General features: G+C 46.3%; 1 protein-coding gene across 1 annotated transcript in view; it reads right to left on the reverse strand.

Annotated features, from left to right (window-relative positions):
• Positions 1–1,395: 1,395 nt before the first annotated feature.
• The window catches only part of SEC63 (SEC63 homolog, protein translocation regulator), a 33,304-nt gene continuing 11,740 nt past the window's right edge, over positions 1,396–22,959 (reverse strand). The window contains exons 3-21 of the mRNA XM_029047143.2: positions 22,650–22,764; positions 21,945–22,057; positions 21,146–21,207; positions 20,584–20,642; positions 19,871–19,921; positions 19,188–19,296; positions 17,166–17,260; positions 16,911–17,043; positions 15,049–15,141; positions 12,785–12,939; positions 12,043–12,190; positions 10,681–10,763; positions 10,029–10,088; positions 8,949–9,122; positions 7,932–8,090; positions 7,274–7,375; positions 6,401–6,499; positions 4,309–4,413; positions 1,396–3,036 (exon numbers count right to left, since the gene is read on the reverse strand). Of these exons, the coding sequence (XP_028902976.1) occupies positions 2,893–3,036; positions 4,309–4,413; positions 6,401–6,499; positions 7,274–7,375; positions 7,932–8,090; positions 8,949–9,122; positions 10,029–10,088; positions 10,681–10,763; positions 12,043–12,190; positions 12,785–12,939; positions 15,049–15,141; positions 16,911–17,043; positions 17,166–17,260; positions 19,188–19,296; positions 19,871–19,921; positions 20,584–20,642; positions 21,146–21,207; positions 21,945–22,057; positions 22,650–22,764 (2,059 nt within the window). The 3' untranslated portion in view covers positions 1,396–2,892. The remainder of the gene's footprint in view (positions 3,037–4,308; positions 4,414–6,400; positions 6,500–7,273; positions 7,376–7,931; positions 8,091–8,948; positions 9,123–10,028; positions 10,089–10,680; positions 10,764–12,042; positions 12,191–12,784; positions 12,940–15,048; positions 15,142–16,910; positions 17,044–17,165; positions 17,261–19,187; positions 19,297–19,870; positions 19,922–20,583; positions 20,643–21,145; positions 21,208–21,944; positions 22,058–22,649; positions 22,765–22,959) is intronic.

Here is a 22,959-nt window from a genome sequence, read left to right on the forward strand (position 1 = left end):
AAAGAGTCAACTGACTAAATAGCCCTATTTGGGGTCTTTCAAGCCCTGACTAGCAACTCTCGGGTCTTGTCAGAGCCTGGAGGGGAACAAGTTTGGGAGTCCCACTCAAAAAAAAAAAAGGCAAAAAGACAACTGTCACCACTGCCCCCATAGGAGCAGATACCCATGGCTCCCAAACTGGGTGGGGCTGTTTTCTCAGGCTGTCTCTTCTCCTGACATCTGATTCCAGGAATGAGGCCATGTAAATGTTAAACTCTCTCATCATCAGCTGAACTACACATTTTCCGTTCTTATCTGAGTCAGGGTAGAGCCATTTAGGGGTACAGAGAAGGAAGAATCAAACCCCAGAGTGGACTCCATGATGACGACCTCCCATCTGGGAGACTCAGACTCAATGTTCAGACTCCCATTGACTGTACCTTGAGAACAAGGAAGGGATGGCCCTAAGAAATAATTTAGGTTTAAAGGCCAAGTCAATTTTTGAAACTGCTCACAATTATTGAAACATTCAATTCAGAAGGGAACAGATTGCTGGCCAAAATAATGAAATTCCATTTAATCAGAGAGCATTCTTATGACAGCCAACAGGAAATATTTTTGAAACTGGTTTTAGAAAGTGGAAGAGAAACCCTGCAGAGCTATAATTAGAACACCCCCAAATCAATCAAAGGTATTTATGCTTAGAGTGTACAGGGCACTGTACTGAACACTTGGGAAAGTACAATATAGGAGTAGGATTAGATGATTTCTGCCCACAAAGAGCTCACAGACTGGAAAGGGGAATCAGACAAAATAAATTACACACTTCATCAACAGGATTTGAGCGCTTACTGTGTGCAGAGTAGTGTACTAGGCAGTTAGGATAGTAGAATATTACAGACAATATGGTAGGTGTGATCCCTGCCTACAAAGAGCTTACAGTCTTAAAGGATGTATACTTAAGTGCTGTGGGGCTGGATAGCAAAGCAATCGCTCCACGTGTGGGGCACCACCCAACAGGCAACAGGGGTGCCATTTTGGACTTCTTAAATCTTCCCTTGAACCTTTCTCCCCCAAAGGCCAGTTACTGGCTCACCTATCCTTCCCTCCCAAACACCTCTTTACCCAGCTGCCCACCAAATCACCTTAAATTTAAGTTTTCCATAACCACACAATCACCTTTCTTCCTCTGCTTGTTTGAGGACAGATGTCTCTTGGGCAGAGACCACTCTGCTCTGAGCTTTCTCTTCACAATCCCTCTGCCCTCCCCACCCCATCCCCTGCACAGCATGGCAAGGACCACGCAAACCCCAAAAAGAACAGTCCGTTGACCGAGAAAGAGAAAAAGAACAGGGGGCCCCTGAGCTTTTCTAAAGGAAGCACAACTACAGACTCAAAAGAAAACCCAAATTCATATTTAGGTCATTTCCAAATTTTATTTGTAACTGCTGCCAGAACACAGAAAATACCAGTGTTATTTTGCATGTAGAGTGGCAACCCCCTTTTATCAACAAGGACCAAAATTAGAACTCTGATATTGTACTTTGGCCTCTAGAGGCTCTATAAGGTGAGGACATAGGTATCCTCTAGGAGATTGTCACCATCAGTTCTACAGATTGATATTTCCTCAACATAGAGTAAGAAAAAAACATCCCTTTCTACAGGACTCATCTGCTTGCAACCAGTACAGCTGTTACCCTTACAGACTGTATCATGGAGGGGGGAAGAAGAGAAGGAATCTATCCATAAAGAGGTTTCCCTACATTGTCAAAATCAATGTTGCTGGAAAATGTTCCCTGGGAAACAAAAGAATGGGTGCCCCCCTCCTCCCACCAACTGATGTCCCTGCCCTGGTCCGCAGAGATACCACCAACACCCACTCACACTGAACCTGACCCAGCTTATTGGAAGAAGTTCAAAATGAGCACAAAAACATGAACTGCCTCCATCTTCAGACATGGTTTTCTCCTGAAAGTGTTGTGACACTCAGGTGGATGAAAAGCCAGTAGTGTAGTTCAGCTTTTTCCCTGCCCTTTCCCCACAAGAAAAAGCCACATATGAGCCCCCAACAACTAGAGGGCATCTGGTCCCATAAGCACATTTGAGACATACAACTTAGCAAAAGAATTAGGTCTGACACTGATCTGATGAATAGAGGCTTAAAAATGTTTTAAGCCATTTTGGGCATTTTATGACAAAGTCAAGAAATTTCACAATCTGTCGGATCTGGTCTGGCGAGGAGGTGCCCTTGGGGCTCCGGGGAATGACTTTTCTCAGGCAGGTGCCATCTCTGACCGAGACCGGCGAAAACCGAACGTTTCAAGCGATCCATGAGGCTGCTCTTACTCCGTTTCTGTTTCACGGCAAATTGAAAATGAAACGATTAAGCTTACCACGATTAAAACTTGAGCAGATGTTTCTTGAGAGACATGAGGCTCTGATCACCACACCTTAGTGTTTTCTACAAATATGCAGAGAGTGGATGCTTTGAGATTGCTCTTCGGAGGTACCTTTGTTTCACTGGAGCAGTAAGTTGATTAGAGGATACACAGCCCACACTTTGGGATGGTTATAATAAAAAAAGAGGTTTTTATTATCATTTTCAGTGGAAATAAATGCACCATCCCACAATTTAAAAGGCTTTAATGAGCCAAAAGCATCTTCCAGACTGTAGCCAAGGCAACAGATTGTGGGGCCGCATGCCCGCTCTACTCCCGATGGCTGTCCGCCCCACACAGTCACATGGTGCATCCAGATCAGGTAAAGAAACGAAACCACTTGCGCAACAGCACTCCCGCACCGTGTTTCTACTTTATTGTACAGTTCCAGCGCAACAGCAACAGTTTGAGCACGCGCACGTGTGTGTGTGTGTGTGCATGCGTGCGCACACTGGAGTCCGTTCACAGTTACTGTTTAGTCGTCGTCGTCCTCCTCTTCCTCCTCCTCCTCAAAACTGTCTTCAAAGCCCTCGCTGTCTTCCTGGTCGTCATCCCCCTCAATTGCAGTGTCCCACTGCGGGTGGTTTTCTGGCACAGGTTTGGCTTCGTGAACTTCCAGCTGAAAGGGACAGGTTTATATGGGAGAAAGAAGATCAGCCAAAAGCAAACCAGCACCCACTAGACGAACGGACGGATGGGCGGGTGAAGGAGGGCAGAGGACCTACAAGAGGGTAAGTAAGGTGTACCCAGGACTATATTTTAAAGAAACTCTCTGTGTCTATGGGCCAGTACTGCTAATTATTCCTAACCCCTGGTAGCTACAGCCATGCGACTCCAGGTCTGGGCATTTACAAATGACCTTCACAGTAATGCAAACAGTTAACCAAACTAGTGTGAAAGACTGTTCTGAGCAGGAACACACAGCACTTAAGTACCTATCTATAATTTACTTACACAAATGTCTGTCTCCTCCTCTAGTCAGTAAAGTTCATTGTGGGTAGGGAACGTGCCCACCAACTGTTATACTATATTGTACTCTCCCAAGCTCTTAATGCACACAGTAAGCACTCAATAAAGACTGACTGATCTATAAACTCACACATGACCCTCACATAACCCAGAAAGGTCATCTTTCCCACATGCCCCTGCAGCCTTAAGTCTCATGCTGAAGCCTTTTATCCACATCGGAAATGCTGCTGCAAGCAGGCACAGCTCCTGTGATTGTTTGGTACCGGGAGAGTGGCAAGCCCCACAATGAGGGCACTTATTGATTGGATTACGGCATTTACTAAGGAACAGTGGGAGCCAAAGCTGCCCTCTGGTGGGTACTGTTAGGAAGTATAAAGCTGTCAAACTATCAACACCAAATGCTCCCACCAGATCAGAGTAGATTTGAGGAAGAAAAATGTAACGGTGGAGTGAGTCTGGGCCTGGGAGTCAGAAGGTCATGGCTTCTAATCCTGGCTCCGCCACGTGTTTGCTGAGTAACCTTGGGCAAATCACTTCATTTCCCTGGGCCTCAGTTCCCTCATCTGTAAAATGGGGATTGAGATTGTGAGGCCCACATGGGACAAGGACTGCGTCCAACCTGATTTGCTTGTGTCCATCCCAGCACTTAGTACAGTGCCTGGCACATAGTAAGCGCTTAATACCACAATCAGTATCATCAGCTCATCGGCCACATTATCTGGACCTGTGGTAACCAAGAGTCACAACCTTCTATCAAACTTATACAAAGCCTCCTTGGGAAACACTTCTTGGGCAAGGGAAAGCATTTGATGACTCTGGTGAGTCATCTGCCCCCCCTCCTACGCCCGGACCATCCTGCTGTGACCATGGGCAGTACCTCAATGGTGCGGTGGTGCCAGCCAGACCGTGGGAAAAACCTTACCTTCAATGGTTTCCTCTGGTCCAAGCCCATATAGGAATCTGATCGAAGATACACTGTGTACTGGTAGTTGCCAGGCTTCCCAGGGGCAGGGAACTTCAGTTCTACCTGGAAGAGGAATCAACACTGCATCCCTGACTTTGAATCGAAGGGGGCAGCCGCTCAGAAGCAGCTCCTTTCGGGAGCACGGGGCCAGAGCAGCAGCTCTGAGCAGGGTGGCTGGGATAGGAGGAGGAACAGTAAGCAGAGCTGTGACAGAGCAGGGTAAACCCAACTCCATGAGATCAGTGGAACTGATCATTCAAGGGGTACTGGAACATTTGTTTTTAAAGAGTCCCTATGGTGGGAGTTGGGCTTGCTTTAGAGTTGAGTCGGCGCATACACTTCTTCTGAATAGAAGCTCCTTCTCGAAATTTCAAAAAGGTAGCCCTGTCCACTTCGTTTTTAAAGAATGACTATGGTGATAAAAATAAAAGTCAGCTCTTCTATCATCAATTATCTCATTTCACCCTCACTACATCTCGGAGAGGCAAGGATGATTTTTCCAATTCTGCAATTGAGAAAACTGAGGCCTTAAGAGGTTGGGACTTGACAAAGGCCACACAACAGGCCAATTGCTGAGCTGGGGTTAGAACCCAGGTCTTCTAATTCCCATACCATTGGGTCACACCAACTAGGTGAATTCTAGGCCAGGCCAAGAACAAGTTGGGATTTTGCTTTTAAAAGATGGTCAGCTCAGTCTCCATTCAACTGAGAAGTAGCTTTCTCAGAAGCTGTGCAACCTCCAGATATCCCAAATTCGAAGTTGTTGTCAGTGACTGATCCCAACCACCCTGAACTGCAGTTAATTGAGATATCCCAACCAACTCATTATACAGAGATAACCAAGAGGTTTTTAGAAGCAGTGTTTCAATTCCAAGTTTCCACCTGTCCCGCAAATGGGTCGGCTTCCATCAATCTGGCTGCCAGAGGTGCGGCTAGCTTTCCCGGGCTGCTGGACTCATGGTAGAGCTGTCAGGAGGAAGGCCAACCGGAGAGGGGGAAGCAGATTGGAGACACGGGTCGTTCTGGCCACCCTAGCGGGGGGCGCCTCTGGCTGCCAAGCAAGTACCTAGCACCCTTCCACCTCCATTAACACTGCCCACATGATCCGGAGGGCAGAGAAGGAGGAGCCCCCAGGGCCCTAAGTCAGGAAGGCACTATACTGGCTGTACAGTTCAGACCGGTCTCCCACTTCCAAGACAACCAGTTCCTGACTGCCATGTCATAAATCGAAGACAGAACCAATTTTCTCACAGGAACAGAATTATAAAAGCAGGACTGGTTCCCGGATCAATGCCGGATAGCCTTTCGTGATCAACTGGCTGAGTCCAAAATTCTGGGTAATTTTGGTGACAAGTAATAATGCTACATGAATGTATTAATACTGAGTCTGAGATGAGGTAGCTGACTTACTACATCACAAGAAACTTCCAGACAGGTCGACTCTCCCTGTTCACTCTGACACCTCCCAGAGATTAGGAAAGTCCCACTCTGCCCTCCCCATCAAGTCTTTTTTAAATTTTCCATCTACCTCCAATTTTTTGTGTGTGTGTGTACTTAAGTGCTTACTATGTGCTGGGCACCGTACTAAGCGCTAGCACAATCTTAACCCCCATTTTACAGATGAGGTAACTGAGGCACAGAGAAGTAAAGTAATTTGCCCAAGGTCACAGAGCAGATAAGTAGTGGAGCAGGGAATAGAACTCAGGTCCTTCTGACTCCCAGACCTTTGCTCTATCCACTAAACCATGCTGCTTCTCTTCTTGGAATTTTTAATTAGTTGTCCTCATTTCTTGTAGCTCTCAGGTGCCAGACCCTCCCGAGCTAGTGACGTAACGGAGGTTGGCGCTGTAAAGGAAAATTGGGTGTGAATACAGAAATAAGGAAAGTCACACTTATAGAAACTCGAGACTTCTCAAACAAAGGGTGCCTGTACAATGCTCATCTTGGAGAGCACAAGACTGGGCTATAGCCAATAAATATGAATTGGGAATTGTGAGAACAATACAGTACGTTCCCCCCTTGTGAAAACAAAAGAATCAGTATCAATTACCTCTTCCATATCTTTTAGCGTGCACACGTGATATGGCATCGATATTAATGTTTGCTCTTTTCTGTCTGCAATATAAAGCCACCACCATTCTTGCTTTTCCTGTGGGAAAGAGAGCCAATGAGAGAGATCAGGAAGAATGTCAGCTCTCTAACGGGTAGGGTAAGTTTCAGCTTTCCACCCCCACAGCATGTAGGTCATATGGCCCAGGCCAAAGTAAGCACGCCAACATATCCAGCAGGGTGTGCCTGCGGAGAACCCCACCAGAAGGAAAATTACATGTGCCAGGTAGGCCTGGGATCAGGGTGATGCCATGGGCTTGGCCCATGCAGATCCAATTTGCCAGGGACCCTCAGAACAACCCTTCTGGCCTCTCTCCCCCACCACACCCTGCTCAGCTGCAGCTTTGGCTTTTTTTTTTTTTTGCATTTGAGCACTCCTTCCTGATTTTGGGAATAAGAATAAGCATCTCTCTCAGCCTTCAAGTACCTGTCACTGCTGAGCAGGAGCAGCTTAAAATCCAGTTAGGCTAGGGAATTGCAGGCTTGAGAGAAGGCTGGGAGGGGGCCACAGCCCAGAGCTGTGAGAGGAGCACCACTTAACCCTAACACCCCCACCCCTCCATCCCCCAGCACATGAGCACAAGGAGAATCAGACTCCGGCTTCACACTCCAGCCCAGTCTGACCAATAAAAACCCTCTGAATTTTAGCACTAGGGGAATGGCTAGACCAGAGACTGCTGTGAAAGGGCCCTAGGGTCTGAGCTGGTTCCAATGGGAGCTGGGTTCCAAGTCTGTGGAGTGAGGGCGGGAGGTCGGGCCAGGGGCAGACCAAGAACACTGGCTGCTGTCGGGTAACGGGAACCGTCTTGTTCACCTCGGGAAAGTAAAGACTGTACACTGGGTGTGTGATCTTCGACTTAGTTTCCAGCAGCGCCCGCTCCTTCCTCTGGATGCTCTGCTGCAATTCTTGCCATTCCTGTTGAAGGTGAAAGGGCAGTGGGCTTCAGACTCTTCTACTTTAACCCAACGGCTCTCTTAAAGCTACTGACACCCGACCAACAAATGGCCCAGCCTATCCCTGAGCCCCGATGAGCTCTACAGCCGAGAGAAGACAAGCGCATTGGCCCCGACCCAATTGGAGGCAGAACCACAAGAGTGGTCTGGGCTTGGTTCTTTGCTTAATGAGCCCATTGATGCTGGTCTTCAGGCTTCTGTCCCTTCCTTATCTCCTTCTTCTCTGTCCACATCAGCCTCCACCTAGGGGCCCGCGCTGACCAGAGGCAGGGTTCAGCATTTCTCCGAAAAGCTCCCTCTAGCTCCCACGTGCCGGACTGGCAGGCAGACAGACAGCAAGCACTGCCCCAGCGACCCCTGGGCCTCGGAAGCTGGGAATATTTTATGATTATGTTCTTTTTACATAGCACAAAGCTGTAGCTCCTGATTACATCCGAGGGCTCTGAGAGACTGGAAGAAAACGAGGCCCATCAGCTCCTTCCACAATCCCTTAGTCCCACACCCCAGGCAGGGCTTACCGCTTCATCATCTTTAGTTTGCTTCTCATCTTGGTCCCGGTCTGAATCTCTGTTGCTGCCGTCATCTTTGTCACTTTGAGAGTCCCTGTTGGCTTCCTCCTCTTCAGAGTCACTACCTTTGTCCGACAGGTCCTCCTCCTCCTCTTTGGCCCCTGCTTCCTAGAGAGTGGGGACGAGGGGAGGAGAGAGGGGAAGAGAGTGGGGAAAGGAGGACAGATGGGCAGGGAAGGGGCAAGAAGTCATTCAGTATTGAGGATTTCCTGGGTCCAGCCAAAGGAGGGCCACCTCGAAGATAGATCCAAGCTCACTAAACACAAGCTGCAGCCAATGCAGACTTCAAAAGGTAAACTGGGGCAGTAACTCAAGGTCTCTGGTTCGGCAACGGTCAGACAAAAGGCTTCAAACCATTTAGAAAGCAGAGCTACACTGTCCCTTAAAGCAAGTTTCAGTGTCTAGGGTGATACACGACGACAATGATGAATACGGCATTTGTTAAGCTCATACTACATGCCAAGCACTATACTAAGCGCTGGGGTAGGTACAAAATAATCAGGTCCAACACAATCCCCATCCCACATCGAGCTCAGTCTTAATCCCCATTCTACAGATAAAGTAACAGAGGTACAGGAAGTGAAATGACTTGCCCAAAGCCAGACAGCAGACAAATGGCAAAGCCAGGATTGGAACCCAGGATCTTCCAACTCCCAGGCCCATGCTCTATCCACTAGGCCATGCTGCTTCTCTACATGTTACAAAAGGCTTCACAACTGGCACATGCTCCCCCAACCTCTTAATTTGGAAGGGAGTTTCCTTAAATTTATTCCACATGTTTTTCGCATGAAGCCTGAAGGGGCTCTCTTTCTGCACATCAGTGACCAAATCACCACGTTAAGTTAGCTTTCAGGACTAACCGTCAGGTTGGTCCACTCTCCGCCCCAACCCTGAGGGTTCTGCCAGGGCCCTCACACCACTGGTGAACCTCGAGAAAGCCACACCACGGGAGAAGAGGCCACCTACATTCCCAGCAATGCCGTTGGCCTGCTTTTGCTTCTGCTGCTTTGCCTGGGACAGGGGCACGGGTGCTGGCTTCTTTTTTGGAGGCTTCTTCTTCTTGGATTTGGCCCCTTTGTTTTTGGGCCCTTTATTCTTCTGCTGCCAGCCTCTGCTCTTGACCCTGCTAGCTTCACCTTGCTGAAACAAAGCAGAGAAGGTCAAAATAGGCCAAGGTCAGGGCTGGATTTAACTCTCCACTTGGCTCAGGGCTGTTAGATTTGGGGTCGGGGTGGCAGTTCCCTGTGTCTGTGCCTCTTTCTTAATTTAAAATAAACTGATCCCAATTCTGCCCACAGATGATACTGATAATAGTAACAATAATAGTACTTGTGGTATTTGTTAAGCATATACTATGTGCCAAGCTCTGGGGAAGATACAAAGATAACCAGATTCCACATGGGGTTCACATTCTAAGTAGGATGGAGCACAGGTAATTAATCCCCATTTTGCAGATGAGGGAAGTGAGGCACAGAGAAGTGACTTGCCCAGGTTGTCACAGCAGACAGGACGTGGAGTTGGGATTAGTTCTTCTGATTCAAAAGCTCTACTAATCTTGCCTTTTAATTACCATAAAGCCGTTCACATACAATAAAGTTTTAATTCAAAATTGCCTATTTCTTACTTTAGAACAGCTATTATACATATTTCACATGACAAATCAATCACCCAGGGTAAGCATATATTTATGCCTTTATTTTTGCGGGGACCTGTTAACTCAAGGCCCTGGACCACGGCCCCTAAAGATCCTATGTTAATCAGGCCCAGGCCAAAATAATATCTAGTAATTATGACTGACTACAGCCAATTACAGCCTACATATTTGGGTGCTGCAGACTTCATCCCTGTGAGCTTGTAGAAGTTAAAGCAATGGACAGATTGTCAGTCTCTGTATAAAAAAAGCTCTATTAAATGTCTTTGTAAGGCATTCTGAACAGTTCCTCCACAGCAGCACAAATGAGTCAATCTGACTCGCAAGCGAGAGAACATCTCCGACCCAAGCAGAGAAGGCGTGGGAATGCAGGGTAGCCCCGGGCTTTAACTTGCCCCATCTTCTGCCGGCTGCTCTTCTGCCGCACAGATGAGCTGTTCCTTTTCAAACACTTCCTGAAAGACAGAAAATGAGAACAGGTGAAGGCCTGTCACCGTCACAGCCTGTCGGATAATCAAGAATTTCTGTAGCAACATGCTACATGGGTTTTGGGGGGGTTTTTTCTTTAAAGGAAAGACAGGAGAGAAGCTTCAAGCAGCACAAATTAGCCCCCATGGAGCTCGCCCTACTAGTTCCTAATAGGTGTGGGGGCGGGGGGGGGGGGGGGGGGGGGGGAGTGTGCACGAGGCAAGGAACTGGCCTTGCCCATCTGCAAGAGGTGGAAATGTGCAGCAATTCCATGTAGAGGCCCATAGTGGGAGGTGGTAAATTGCCATAATCAGGCAGCAGGCATTTGGTGAGTATCCAAGCATGTGATGGAGACACTGGCATATCTGGGAGAGCCAGGGGGTTCTCGGGATCGGATGGAAGCAAATTTACATTTTTTTCTATGTTATATTATGCCTTTTATATTATATAAACTGCTCCCAACAACTACATAATCCAACAAATGAAATGCAAATGAGAACTTGATGCAGCAGCAGGATTTGCACACCCCAGCCTCCCCAGCTACCAAGGGGGTCAGAGACGAAGAACTCGGCCACCTACCGCCATGGTCTGCCTGGTCAGCTTGACCAGAACGGTGACGAGGGATCCAACAGTAATGTTGTTGCTATCTTCATCATCCAATACTGGGAAACAAAAGGAGGATTAAACAGAAAGCATAATGGTCTGGGCCCTGTAACAACTTCACTGAATGTGGTAATTCTGTGGCTTTGGGACTAAATTCAATACCCTAGCAAATACCTCTGAAGCATGGGTTAATACAATGGGCAACAGTAAGGACACTAACAGGCTTTCCCATATTGCATCTTACCAAGCAATCCTTGAATGACAGCCTGAAGAAAATGAACAAGTCATCCTAAAATGAAACTTATAAATATTTTAAGGGCAAGGAAATTGACTTATTCCCGCTTGGAAAACAAACCAAACACTGCTGTGGGTTTCATACGTAGACATCCATCTGTCCTAAGCAACAAGGCCAAGATACAACTCCTGTGAGTTCTAAACAATTACAACTTCCATTTCTCTAGCGTGTGGGCTTTTCTAATGGAGAAACAAGCCCATCCACCCACACACCATCAGCTGAATCATGAAGAGAGAGAGAGTTTCAAGACAGAAATCTCCATTCAAATATGGATTCAGGAGCAAGACTCTTCTGTGTCAGGTCTTCCCTGAAACTATTTCTGAGGAGGACGACAAACAACCGGGAGCGGGGGAGAACACCAAGGAAGGCAGCGGTCAATTCATATGGAGGCCAGAGCCACAGACCCTGCCATCCCCAGGGACTCCAAGAGCTACAAATCTTGAGGATTGTTGATAATTCTTGTAAAATTGGAAGCAAGGTAAGAAAATTTTTCTCATTTGATATTTTCCTCTTTAAATTTCCCTTTTCTAGACTGTCCAGTGGACAAAAATCCCTATCCCCAGTGAATACTGTCTATATAGGAAACATATTTTGCATCTAAATTGGAAGGAACTAAATAGAAAGGATATTTGGTCATTTTTCAAAAGAGATGTAAATTCGAACAGTACATATGCTTCCTTTGCTGTCACTAACTACATGCAATCGTGGATTTACTCCTCCTTCCTTGTGGATGGAAAAAGATCAAAAAGAATTCAACCTCACCAGTCACTGAGGAAGTGCAGAGAGAAAGCATCACATCAAGCTTAGCTGTTAGGCAGGTCAGCCCATTGGTGCATAAGAGCATCCTTCACCAAGGCCTCACCTCCAGTACATGAGGAAACGCTCATCTGACCGATGGGCCGGCCTGCCCCTCAGTACCCCATCCCCTGGTTCCCCCCAGGGCCCTGGCAGAGTTCATGCGCCACCCTTTCTCCCCCCAGAGTGCAAGTGTGCCAAAAATAGAGGCCAGAGATTGCAATACGGAGGCACCGGCAGTACTCTACCTTGGGGTTTTATGTCCATGGTCACACATGGAAAGCTGCCCAGCACGGCCATGACCTCTTCATACTTCTCGTCTTCCAGGAAGTGCAAAAGGCTCTGGCGGTCAGATTCTTTTAAGCTCACCAAGTCCTGGATTGTTTTGATTTTATACTAGGTTTGTTTAAGAGAAAGAAATAAATAAGTCTTAGGCCAGTGAAATACATAAAGAGGGCACTACAGGTGCTCTTGGCAAATGGGCTGAAGCCTGGCCCATCGGCTCCCAAAAACCACTGAGAAGTCTAAAAAGGTGAGACAGTTCACACTCAGTTCATTTCAAAATCTAAAACCATCCTGCCTCACAGAGGAAATCAGACTTAAAACATGTCTCATTGGCCCTCTTTTTCCAAATGCTCTACACCGTGTATTGTGCTTCTCTAAAGACAGTGGAAAGAATTGGGTTCAATACAAAAAGGCCTTGGGAGCCATGAAAAGCCACTCAACTGAGGCCAACAGGATGTCTTTCCTGACAGCCCTGTGGAAAAACCGTCATGATCAGGGAGCATCTGGAAATGAAATAGATCCAGAGGTCCGTTCCCTCTCCCGATTGTCCAAGCGTAAATCGAGTGTCCCCCGTGCTCAATCTCAGGCCAAGTATCGAAACCTGTGTCAATCTCGCCTGCAAAGCTCTCATTTTAGCCGCTTAGCGCAGGACCCCCACCCACAGCAGTGGGAAGGCTGGGCCAGTGGAAACTTCCCAGGGTCTACCTTTTTGTGATTAGAAACCCGTCTGAGATTGTCCTCTTCGATGTGAGGGAGCTGCAGAAGGGGAGACTTAAATGGCTGGAGACCTTGGATGGACATCTGCGAGAGCTTCATGCAGTTCTCCAGGGACCCCAGCGTTGGAGCACGAAACTCCCTATCTTGGAGAGAAGAGAATGAGCAAGGCTGCACTTCTTATATATTTCCCACAGGTCTGGGCACTTCATCACAAAGAGACTCTTAACTAGTAAATAGTGCATGCTCAAGTGCTGCTGGTTTAAGGCAGTGCTCAGATGTTTATTAATTGGAATGGCCCTGCCTTGGGGCATGGTGTTGGAGGCTGGACAGGGCCCATTTCTCACTGAAGGGGGTGGGAAGAGGGGAAGATACCCCCTCCATCTGAGGCCCCCGCCCCATTCCAGTTCTGTTACTGGCCCTTTTAAACCAAGTAATAATAATGGTATGTATTAAGCACTTACTCTGTGCCAGGGACTGTACAGAGTGCTGGGGAGGATACAAGCAAATCGGGCTCAAGTTCTTAATACCCATTTTACATATGAGGAAACTGAGGCACAGAGAAGTGAGATGACTTGCTCAAGGTCACACAACAGACAAGTGGCAGAGCCGGGATTACAATCCATGACTTTCTGACTCCACCTTCTGACTCCCAGGCCCGGGCTCTATCCACCGTGCCCCAAGAATACAACCAGGTCAGTTCCAAGCAAGCCTGCACTTTTGGGATTGGGCACTCACAAAGAACAAGCAAGCATGTGCCCTGGGAACTACCCATGAGGCCTAGAAGTATCTAGGGCTTCCAAGGCCACCTCCAACCCCTTATGATCATTGACGTCTGGAGCAGACCCACCCATGAAGGCTTGCTCTGGGGTCTGGTTGGGCCACATTCCATCACTTTATATAAAATGTGTTTCAGAAGGAATAAATTCTGACTGCCATACTCAACAATGACTTGGGATGGGGGAGCCGCAATGGTGGCAGTGGCCCCAGAACAGGATCGCCCTGAAACCTCAGCGCCGGCAGACCACACCCATTCTTCCCACCAACCATCTCACAGTGTATGCCAATGGACCCAGGGGGCTTGGGTGAGAGAGACCATGGATGATGCCACACAGACCATTCTCATTACTACAAACACAACTCCAGCACCTGTCCTGCTGGCAGTCGAACATAGCTTTCCCCTCTTTACCACTGGTGCCTGTGGAAGGCTCACCCACATGGCCAGAGGCCAGAAAAGGTGCCTGCCTCTTCATGGACAGGGTATGCACCTCTGCCCAATATTCTCTGGGTGATACACCCATGGATACGGCCTCCCAGTCAGCAGGTTTCTCTTCCAACTGCTCTCACAGCTCTAAACAACCTCGAGCAAATGCTTCAAGAACAGGAAGCTAACACGCCAGCTGCTCATCTTCAGCTCCCTGTTCTATACAAGAGACTGCTGAGACCGCGTCTCCACTGGGAGTCTGCAGAACACTACACTCCTTTACTTGCAGCAAGAACGGGTTGGGGGCACACTCTTAAAGCAGGGGTTTTGTGGAGGTTTCCTTTTTGAGACCAACCCTAAACCAGAGGTCATGACTGACTATCCCTGTCTAAGGAATGTTGGGTGGGCATGTTTTTTTATTGCCGAAATTTCTGGATATGGAGTTTTAACTTGTTTCTATTGTGGTTTGGATGATATGCTGAATGTTTTCTCTGGCTGCTTCCATCTCTACTCCTCCCCAGATGGTGAGGCAGGAACTGGGTCTAAATTTGTTTATTCTGCACTCACCACAGCAATTAGTACAGTGCTTTGCACACTGCAAGTCCTTTAGCACTGTTAATAGAAGTAGTGATGATAATGAGAATAATAATGATAGTAATAATAATAAGAGGACTGCCTTTGGTCCACTGCATTCCCTCACAAATCAGTCCCACCACCACATCACTGGCCAGAAAGGTTTCCCATTCTGCTATCACAGCAGAGGAGACAGTTCGTTGAAAAGTCAATGGGGAGTCAAGGAAAAGGGGTAGAGTGGAAAATTTCCAAATCCAATTCACTTGCAACAAAGAGTCAACTCCGTAAAGAAAACATTTTACGCAAGGATCTCAGGAATGCAAAAACCAAAGAGAGAGAAAATACCTGGAAACAAGCAAAGGGAAAATTGTCTGACACGGTTTTCAAAGGAAGCGAGAGACTCTGAATATAATGAAGTGAAAAAACGCACAACATGGCAGTGGACAGTAAGTTCTGAACAATTACGATTTCTCCTCACCTTCTCGACTCCGGGCCATTATTATGAGCTGACAAATCACATTGACCATTTCTTGAAGTAGAGAAGGGCACTTTTTCAGAATGAACTGCTGATCTGCAAAAAAATCAAAGACCCGAGGTGAATTTTTTAGTTTATCTTCATCACTAGGGATAGTGTGCAGGAGTTGAATGGACCTGCTTAAGGCCAGGATCCTTTAGACCTTTTCTCTCATCTCTGAATCTTTCACATTTACCTTAGAGATCATTTATCCTTCCTTGCTTTTTCTCTTGGCAAATCATATCTCTTAGAGCCTCCTGATTTCTAGTTATCAATTTGATGAGCAGAAAACTACATTTTCAGCAGAAGTGTCTAAGTCTCAGAAATCCATTTCCCTGACTCGTTTCCAAAAAGTTCTAATAGAGCTATATTTCAAGAACATGGCTTCCTCGGTGAGGTGGAGATTATGTCATGCCTAAAACTACAATAAATGCCTACTTAATTTAAAGTAATTTCAATCAAAGGCCAATAGGCTCAACAAAGATCACGGATTAAACTGGTATCGACCTAACAGTCAACACTCTCCATTGGTAAGTTCCCTGTTCCCCATCCTCACCGAGACTACTGTATGCTACACAAGATTGTTTCATTAGTAAAAGAGGGCCAGAACTTCAGAGAGAATAGCCAGAGCTATGTCTCAGATGGACAGTGAATAAATGCCAAGGATGACTCTGAGGAAGCAGAAAATTGAAACTCCATAACAAAAGCCACCTAGCCAATTCCTTACTGGGGACAAGCTAGACAATACTAACTCTTCCCTATCCACTGAATTCCCTAACTTTCAGAAGCGCTTATACAGCCTCCTCTCTAGCTTGCAAGTGTCACACACACTTTAAACAGAAGCCTGTCAAAGGACGATGGCCCATAGGGGCAGAGGTTGTGGGTATGCAGCCCAAATCGGCAGACTCACATATGAGGGGACATATCCCGACAGGCCACTTGAGTCAGTCAGGGGTGGCCAGAGCCCAGGACACCCGGACCCAGGCCTGAAGATTCCATTCAGAGTAGAGGAAGCTTTGTCAGCCGGGCCAGGAATTGTCCCTAATTGCATCACGCTAGAGCCCCCAGTGATCCCTCCTCTTTCTTGTAAGGGGACTAATGCTCCAAAGGATACAGCTATCAAAGCCAATGAAGAGAATCAGAGGGGGCGAGGGTGGAATGGAACTTATCTCAAAGGGGAAAAAGAAGGTACTTCAGATTGGTAGTAACTTGGCAACATGAAACTGACATTACTGAACAAAGACCTGCAGTTTAAAATCCTGCATATAGCTTCTTGAAAAAACTAACAATAACTTTGTCCAAAATGAGCAACATAGTACTGATGAGCCAGAGTGCTTAGTATAGCTGAAAGCCTGAAATCCTGTCTCTATCTTGAGTTCACTTATGGAAACAATCTATGTGAAGCTCTTTGAGAAGACTAAATATGGACACCACTGGTGGGCCTGCCCTTAAATAAAAAGTATTCCCCCTGGCACAAACCTTTTGGAATATTCACAGAATTGGTGTGGAGTGTCAGTCACTGTTTGCAGCAGACAGAGACTGAATGGACATAGAACAAATCTTACAATTAGCCTTCCCAAGTACACCATTTCATCACCTTAAATTTGTAAATGCTAGCATTAACAAAATCATCCAATTTACCTAGCTAGAACTTCAGACTATTTTGGAAATACTTACACAGCACATAGGGTTCTCTTTAAAAGGTCCTTGAGCAATTATATGATTGAACCAAAACCACTAGCTAAACAAACACTGCAACCCCTAGGCTAATTAAATCCACTGTTTTGATCCCATTAAAGCCTTTTGGATATTAGAAGCACAATTACCTTCTTCAAGAGCCTCGGGGATTTTCATCCTGGCAAGGTGGGCCAGGAGAAGAACTCTGGCCTTCAAGCTGTATGGGCAGGTCAGAGGTGGCTCATTCTTCTTTAAATTAATGCTGCCGATTTCTCTGATTAACTAGAGCAAATTAGAGAACTACTTTACCTTTTTTACACACACACACACACACACACATGCAGTAATGGCAGCTACTATCTATATGATAGGAATCCAGCACAAACGTTTCAAATTGAGCTAACCTGGGGTATCTGGATGTTATCAACTGGTCTGCTTGTTGCATCTTTATTATACTGTGGGTCAAACTCAGAAGCTCCAGCCAAAACCATGATGAGGCCTGACAAACAATGAGAACACAGAGAGAAAAATCAGGGAAGCCAACGAGCCGTCCTATGTACTCACAACCACCCCCTCAAATAGGACTTTATTCATCCGGGATCCATCCTGTTCAAGATCCCATCCCTGAATCATGGAATTCCAAGGCTGCTCAGTCCTAATGTCTCAATTGAAGCTGAACACTTTGGTGGCACCTCACCCAGGCCCCATGTGCCAGCAGGCAACCTGGTGGTGCAGCGTGGCTCAGTGGAAAGAGCACGGGCTAGGGGGTCAGAGGTCATGGATTCTAATCCCAGCTCTACCACTTGTCAGCTTTATGACTTTGGGCAAGTCACTTAACTTCTCCGGGCATCAGTTACCTCATCTGTAAATGGGGATGAAGACTGTGAGCCCCATGAGGGACAACCTGATCACCTTGTAACCCCCCAGCGTTTAGAACAGTGCTTTGCACATATTAAGCGCTTAACAAATACCAACATTATCTTTATTATTATTACTGTAGTTGGAAGGGCCCCTGTCAAGCACCAGGAGGGAACCAGAGAGCACCACACCTGTCAAATGAGGACACAGTCTAGAGGCAAGAAGACACCTTTCAGATGCTAACAGGTCCTCTGTGAAAACACCCCATTAACCACCTTACCAATAAAACCCAAGGTGGCAAAGGCCTGAAGGAGTACAACAATTTCTCCTTATTGAGCAACCCGAAATAGATTTACATTCCAGGAAAATGTGCCTGGGACTGAACTGGAAGGTATGTCCTCTTCCTTTCATGGGAACAAATGACAAATCAGAGGCAAGCCAGAAACATGATCAACTAGAATCAAATCACTATCCTAAAAACCATTTGTGTTTTTTGATAACAATCAGAAATACCACTGAATAATTTATGATACACCTTTCTTGATCCCATAAAAAGAGCCCTGTTTTGGGAAGGAGATCTAGATTTTAGGCCTTGTAACTGGCTAAAGTGAGCGGGGACTACACCTGCGCTGTGCAAAAGCCACCCACCTATTCGTTCGCTGCACTGTGTGTGCTAGAGAGAACATGATGGGTAGGGGCGAGAGAGCAAGAGTGGCACTGTGTAAACTAATAGCACTAGAATAAATTCCTCCACACAGGTTTTCCATCCCAGAGTCTCAGAACCGAGGCCCATTGTTGTTCCTAGTGGGAGACGCCATCACTGAAAACTCGGTCTCCTTTGAAAAGCCACAACCAAACCACAATCTTGTAAAGGTAACTTTCTCTTGCAAGTGTAAGTTTAAGGTAGTGTGTTCCAGTAACCTCTTTCCCCACCAGCCCTCCGACCCAACGTCACTCCAGAGAGACCCCAGGGTGTGGGGGAAGGGATGCCTGTGGCCGGACTCACTATTCTGTAAAATATTCTGCAAAAAATTTCTGCCCCACAAAAATCCAACCATCTGTACTAATTTCTACATGCTCACTGACATCAAGAGCATATTTAAAACCAGCAATCTTGAGTTTTGGCAGGGTAATGAAAAGCACAATCCAACATGGAATGGGTCTGTTTATTGTTGTACTGTACTCTCCTAAACACTTAGTATAGTGCTGGGCACCCAGTAAGCGCTCAATAAATACAACTGACAACATAGGTGCTCAAGAAATAAGTGATGAATGAGAACAGTCATTTTATACATCATATAGTTATACTTTTTTCTAATATTTAATGATCTCTGCTTCTATTCCTTCTCCACTGCTTTTAGATTGTGAACTCCTATATTCACTCATTCAACTGTATTCACTGAGGGGTTATTCAGGGGATACCTCCTCACATGATAGGATGGTTGAACACATCACAGCAGGCTAAGACAGGAATAGTCAAATGTGCCAAAGCCCAGTTCCTAGTGTTTGACCATTAAACAGTGAGTGAAGGTAAATCTAAGAAGGCCCAGCTGCTTTATTTTACTCACGTTTCATATCCATATTTCTGGTTTTATAAACAAAATATGTATAGATCTGAGTGGTGCGGATTAAGATCTGGTCTCCACTATAGCGTATGGATCGATACCACCAAGAGCCCTGAAAAATAAGTAAAACAAATATTGAGAACAATTTCCTAATTATGTTTGCTACAGGATATAAAACTTAGTCATGATTAGTTTTGAGATTCAGAATTTATTTTCACCCAACACTAGCACTTCTCCAATACCCAAATTGGACTGAAAAGTCATTGCCTGACAGTCAGACAGGGTTATGATGAAAAGTAATTAGTCAACACTGCTTTTTGACCATACACAGACACGACTGGAGTATCTTCAATCCTACATGAACAAATGAAAAACACTTAAAGCAAGTCTGGACTACAGTGTGAAAAGGGCAGAAGAGATCATCCAGGGCCCCAGGTCACATGTTAGATCTAAGTATGCAGCAAAAAGAACACATCACTTCCCCCAAGTGACCTTCTGTACCATCAAATACCAGCAAAAAGTGGCCCTTTTTAGCAAATTCCTAAGGAATGCAGTTTGGTGGGCACTAACATTTTTTATTTACTACCATAGAAAAGGCCATCTTAGCAATGGAAACTAAAGAATATACCACTAGCGAGTCTTTTCCCACAACATTAACGAGTTCGGGATAATGGTCTGAGACTTACCACAACAACGGGAAGGATCACCATAAACGCTAGTCCATACACCAACAAAACCTGAACAAGGGGGAAGGAAAGAGAGAAGAGGGAGAAACTATAATTAACTGATCCTAAGGACTATAAACTCCTTGTGAGTAGGGAACATTGTCTACCAACTCTGTGAGCACTTCATAAATACTAATAAGTAATTGATGATGACTGACTGACCCACAGTGGACTAAAGATATCCACCCATTCACAGAATGATGCTTCAATTAAACAACAGGCTAGGAAAACTGCTTAGTGCTTGCTTAGCCCACTGGCACCTCACGGGCACTCTGTGTCAACAGCTAGGTAAGTGAATCTGGCCGAAATCCCAGGGACACAGTCACCAAGCTCCATCTCCTGTGAAGCCAAACAAGAGAACATTCCACTCACTAGATCTGGACTAGGGGACTGCTCTGGGCAGGCCACCACACTGCTGGATGCAGCAGTGTGAACTCAGGGGGACAATTCACACCTCAAGCCTTTAACATCACAAGACACCCCAGCATAATTCAGGCAACAAAGAAGACCTTTGCAATTTACCCCCTATGTGGGGCTCACAGCTCTTGCCCCAAAGTAAGTGCTGAATAAGTGCCGAGACAAACGCACTTTTTGAAACCCCAAAGTCAACCACGCAGTGTCACAGACAGCTGAAGACATGGAGAGCCTTAACTTGAGGTTTCATATTAACTCACCAAAATTGAGTTCTTCTGATCTACAATCCAAGCTGGCAGAGCAATTCCAAAGCTTGTAGCTATATGGAGAAAAAAAACCATTTTGCTTGTTACGTGACAGGAAGAGAGGAGGGTCACAGCAGCAGTGCATATATGAAGGTGGAGGGGGAAGACATTGAATTCCCTAGTCCAGGTGGTCCCACACCAAAACCTGGGTGATGGTTTGGGGATTTGGGGGAGAGAGGCAGGAGGGCTGATCTGCAATGGAAAGAGCAGAGGAGGGACCAACTCTCCACTCAAGTCACTTCTGAAGTCCCCAGAACTGTGTGATCAAAGTCCCTTCCTAGCAGTGCCAAGCCACAGCCCACGTAGTATCTTTTATTTCTCAGACCTTCCCAGACCTGAGCTCTCCAACGTGGGTTCTAAGTGAATGAATGGCTTTTAGATGTCTCATTTCAAGTGTCTGACAAATAGGATGAATCCATCCCACTCTCAACCCTCATACCAGATTTTAGTCTTCCATGAAGGTAACCGGTTTCTAGCCTAAATATCAGCCATTTAGCACCTTGGGACCATCATTTACCTTGGGGCCCATCCGGATTTCCAAACTCTTCCCAGTTTTTCCGAGACTCTTCATCGGTTAAACTAATTTCAAAAGACAATCAATCAAAAAGCTGAAAAATTAAGTGGTACTACAGAGTTGTAAAAGCACTCATATTGCACTGATATCAACACACCTAGTTAATATGCCATCTTCATCGTAATAAAAATGTTTCTAGTTTGGGGAAGAAGGGAGGGGAAGGGAGTAGAGGGGATGGAAACAAAAAACAAACTTGGAGAGATAAACCCTCAAAATAAAGCGGGATGGTGGGCCACCACTCAAAATAGAAGATCAGGTAGAAAGTTTTAAAAACAGAGCATGAAAAAACACAACCACATGAACACAAAAAGGGGAGCAGGAGATAAGGCAAAAGAGCCTTAAAGTAGTCAATAGCAGAAATTAAACCCAAACATTTCCATGGCTCCAAATTAATTTCCTGACCAGTTCTGGAATCTGGAAATCAAGTCAAAGCAGAGAATATATCACTTTCACAGGGACCCTTAGATATCCCTTGGATCATCAACTGCTTTCCCAATTTGTTCAGCAAAGTTCCCCTCCGCCTCGGTGAGTCAACTGAACTCTCTGACATTGCTCTTGATTCCAGCAAACTCTGGAGACTCCTCCTCCAGATGGAGCTCCAAGTGACCCTCTCAGTGGCCCTGGACCCAGCTCAGGGTGGCCAATGATGAAGGAGCCTCTGGGACTGAGAGATTTTCATAAAACTGGGAGTCCTCCCCAAGAACGTCCTAGTTCGTCCTGAGCCTGGAGCGTGCACACTTACGCTGCATAGGCCTTCGCTATCCTCATGAACATCACTTCATCTCCGCCTTTGTCTGGATGAAATTTAAGTGACAACAAACGGTACTGCTTTTTAATTTCTGCAACAGTTGCTCCCTAGAAGAAAAGCTTTGCATTAAAAACAAACACTCATGCAGGGAACGATCCCCATTGCCTGTAACTTGAAATAGGAGTTCCCTATTTAATCAGCAGTAAAGGTAGGGAGGTAAGCCGGCCCTCAAGAAGGAACACACGCAGGCTGTAATGAGCATGCCCACACACTGCTGCTTCTGTCTACCTTAAACCCTGCAATGTGCCACAGCCTTCTGGGGACAACTGAAAGCAACACCCTGAACACAGTCTCTAAATCTTTAAGAAGTACATCCACCCACCTCCCCCAGGGGATTAAAAGATTAAAAGTGAGAGAGCATGAGCCACCTGGCTGATTGGCATTGGTACTCTCTGCAGCTCAAAGAAAGCAGACTGTTGGAGGCCTGGCAGCAGGGCAGTGTCCAGGGAAGGGCAGAGGAGTCACTCCTGCAGCCCGAGTGAGCCCAAGGTTGCCCCGTGTGCCGCAAGAGGCCATCCCCGCCGCACAGCTCCCTACTACGTCAGTTCATCCCTGGCCCACTCCAATGGTGGAGTGGGATCCGGCCATGCCCATTTCACCCTGGTTAGATTCTACAGGCAGTTTCTTCCTCCTTATTACCGGATCCAAGTTTAAGACTTCATAAGGGTTGTATTCTTGATATTCTCTGTCCGTTTTGGAAACTTTGTATACCAGGAATAAAAACAACGCCCATCCGGCAAGCAGAATGACCTTCCTGTTTGAGAGAAAGACAGAAAGAAAGAAAGAAAAAAAATAAAAAACCATGAGAGGTACAGAGTACAAATAAATCCTCCAACTGCTCCAGAATGACTGCCAAGATAAGTTCCACCTGGCCAAGAGGCCTGCCCTCCCTGGGCTGGCTCAGCTCATCAACGCAGACACTGCTGCCTCACTGTCTCTGAAATCAAGG

The sequence above is a fragment of the Ornithorhynchus anatinus genome, chromosome 19 (genome assembly GCF_004115215.2).
Source record: "Ornithorhynchus anatinus isolate Pmale09 chromosome 19, mOrnAna1.pri.v4, whole genome shotgun sequence".
NCBI lineage: Eukaryota > Metazoa > Chordata > Mammalia > Monotremata > Ornithorhynchidae > Ornithorhynchus > Ornithorhynchus anatinus.